Source organism: Nannospalax galili, unplaced genomic scaffold (assembly GCF_000622305.1).
Source record: "Nannospalax galili isolate Female #2095 unplaced genomic scaffold, S.galili_v1.0 scaffold1852, whole genome shotgun sequence".
Classification (NCBI taxonomy): Eukaryota; Metazoa; Chordata; class Mammalia; order Rodentia; family Spalacidae; genus Nannospalax; species Nannospalax galili.
In genome coordinates, this window is record NW_008331531.1 from 1 (window position 1) to 858 (window position 858).

General features: G+C 45.7%; 1 protein-coding gene across 1 annotated transcript in view; it reads right to left on the reverse strand.

The window, feature by feature from the left end:
* Positions 1–125: 125 nt before the first annotated feature.
* The window catches only part of LOC103728704 (von Willebrand factor A domain-containing protein 5A-like), a 28,070-nt gene continuing 27,337 nt past the window's right edge, over positions 126–858 (reverse strand). The window contains 2 exon segments of the mRNA XM_008826664.1: positions 126–205; positions 732–858. Of these exon segments, the coding sequence (XP_008824886.1) occupies positions 126–205; positions 732–858 (207 nt within the window).

Sequence of the window (858 nt, forward strand, 5' to 3'; positions counted from 1 at the left end):
AAGAGACAGAGACTAATAAGTTTCAAAGACCCATAACAGCAACAGAGAATTGGAAAAAGGCCCTTCTTTTCCTTAGGAGTTCTTAGCTTGGCATCTATTGGGAGCTTTTCCCCTGGGCATAAACCTTAGAAGTCAAGGACAACTGGATCCACAGATGATTTCAGGAAAGTATTGGCGGCTTGCACAAGCACAGGGATGGAGCCGGCTATAAGGAGAAGAAACAAGAATCAGAACTGTATCAGATCATAGGGAGTCTCTACCCCAGCCTCCAGCAATATTCCTGCCCACCTTTTATCAGCCCTGCTTTATCTGTCCTCAATACTCCTCCCTGACTTTTCCTTTATTCCTACCTTGACTGTCCTTTAATCTTTTCTGGCCCATGAATATTGATCATCAAATATACAATAAACACATAAGGAATACTCATTGCTCCTCTAGATCTATTGCTACTTATCTCAGTACTGAGAGATGAGAGTAAGAACCACTCCATGTCCTTCTTGCCACTCACACTTCCCATAATCTCCCTTCCCCCCACTTTCCATCATTTGTACATTTCACCCTCTTGCTAATAAGGGAAGACTAGCTGTAGGAGCAGAAGGGGTCTGAGTCAGCACGGTGGGTTCTGACTATGGGGACACTCTAGTGCTCATCCTCTGCCAGATTTAGATGTATAGCACATAGAGGGATGGCTAGCTTCCTAGCAGTGACGTTTGATAGGAATGTGTTCCTACCTGCATGGATGTGAATCCAGCCCACGGCTTTTCTTTCCAGAAGTTCCCACTCACACTTCAAGTCCTTGTGATGGGCATGCAGCCAGAGCACAGCCAGCACAGTGGCCCAAACTGAGGAGTCTTCATG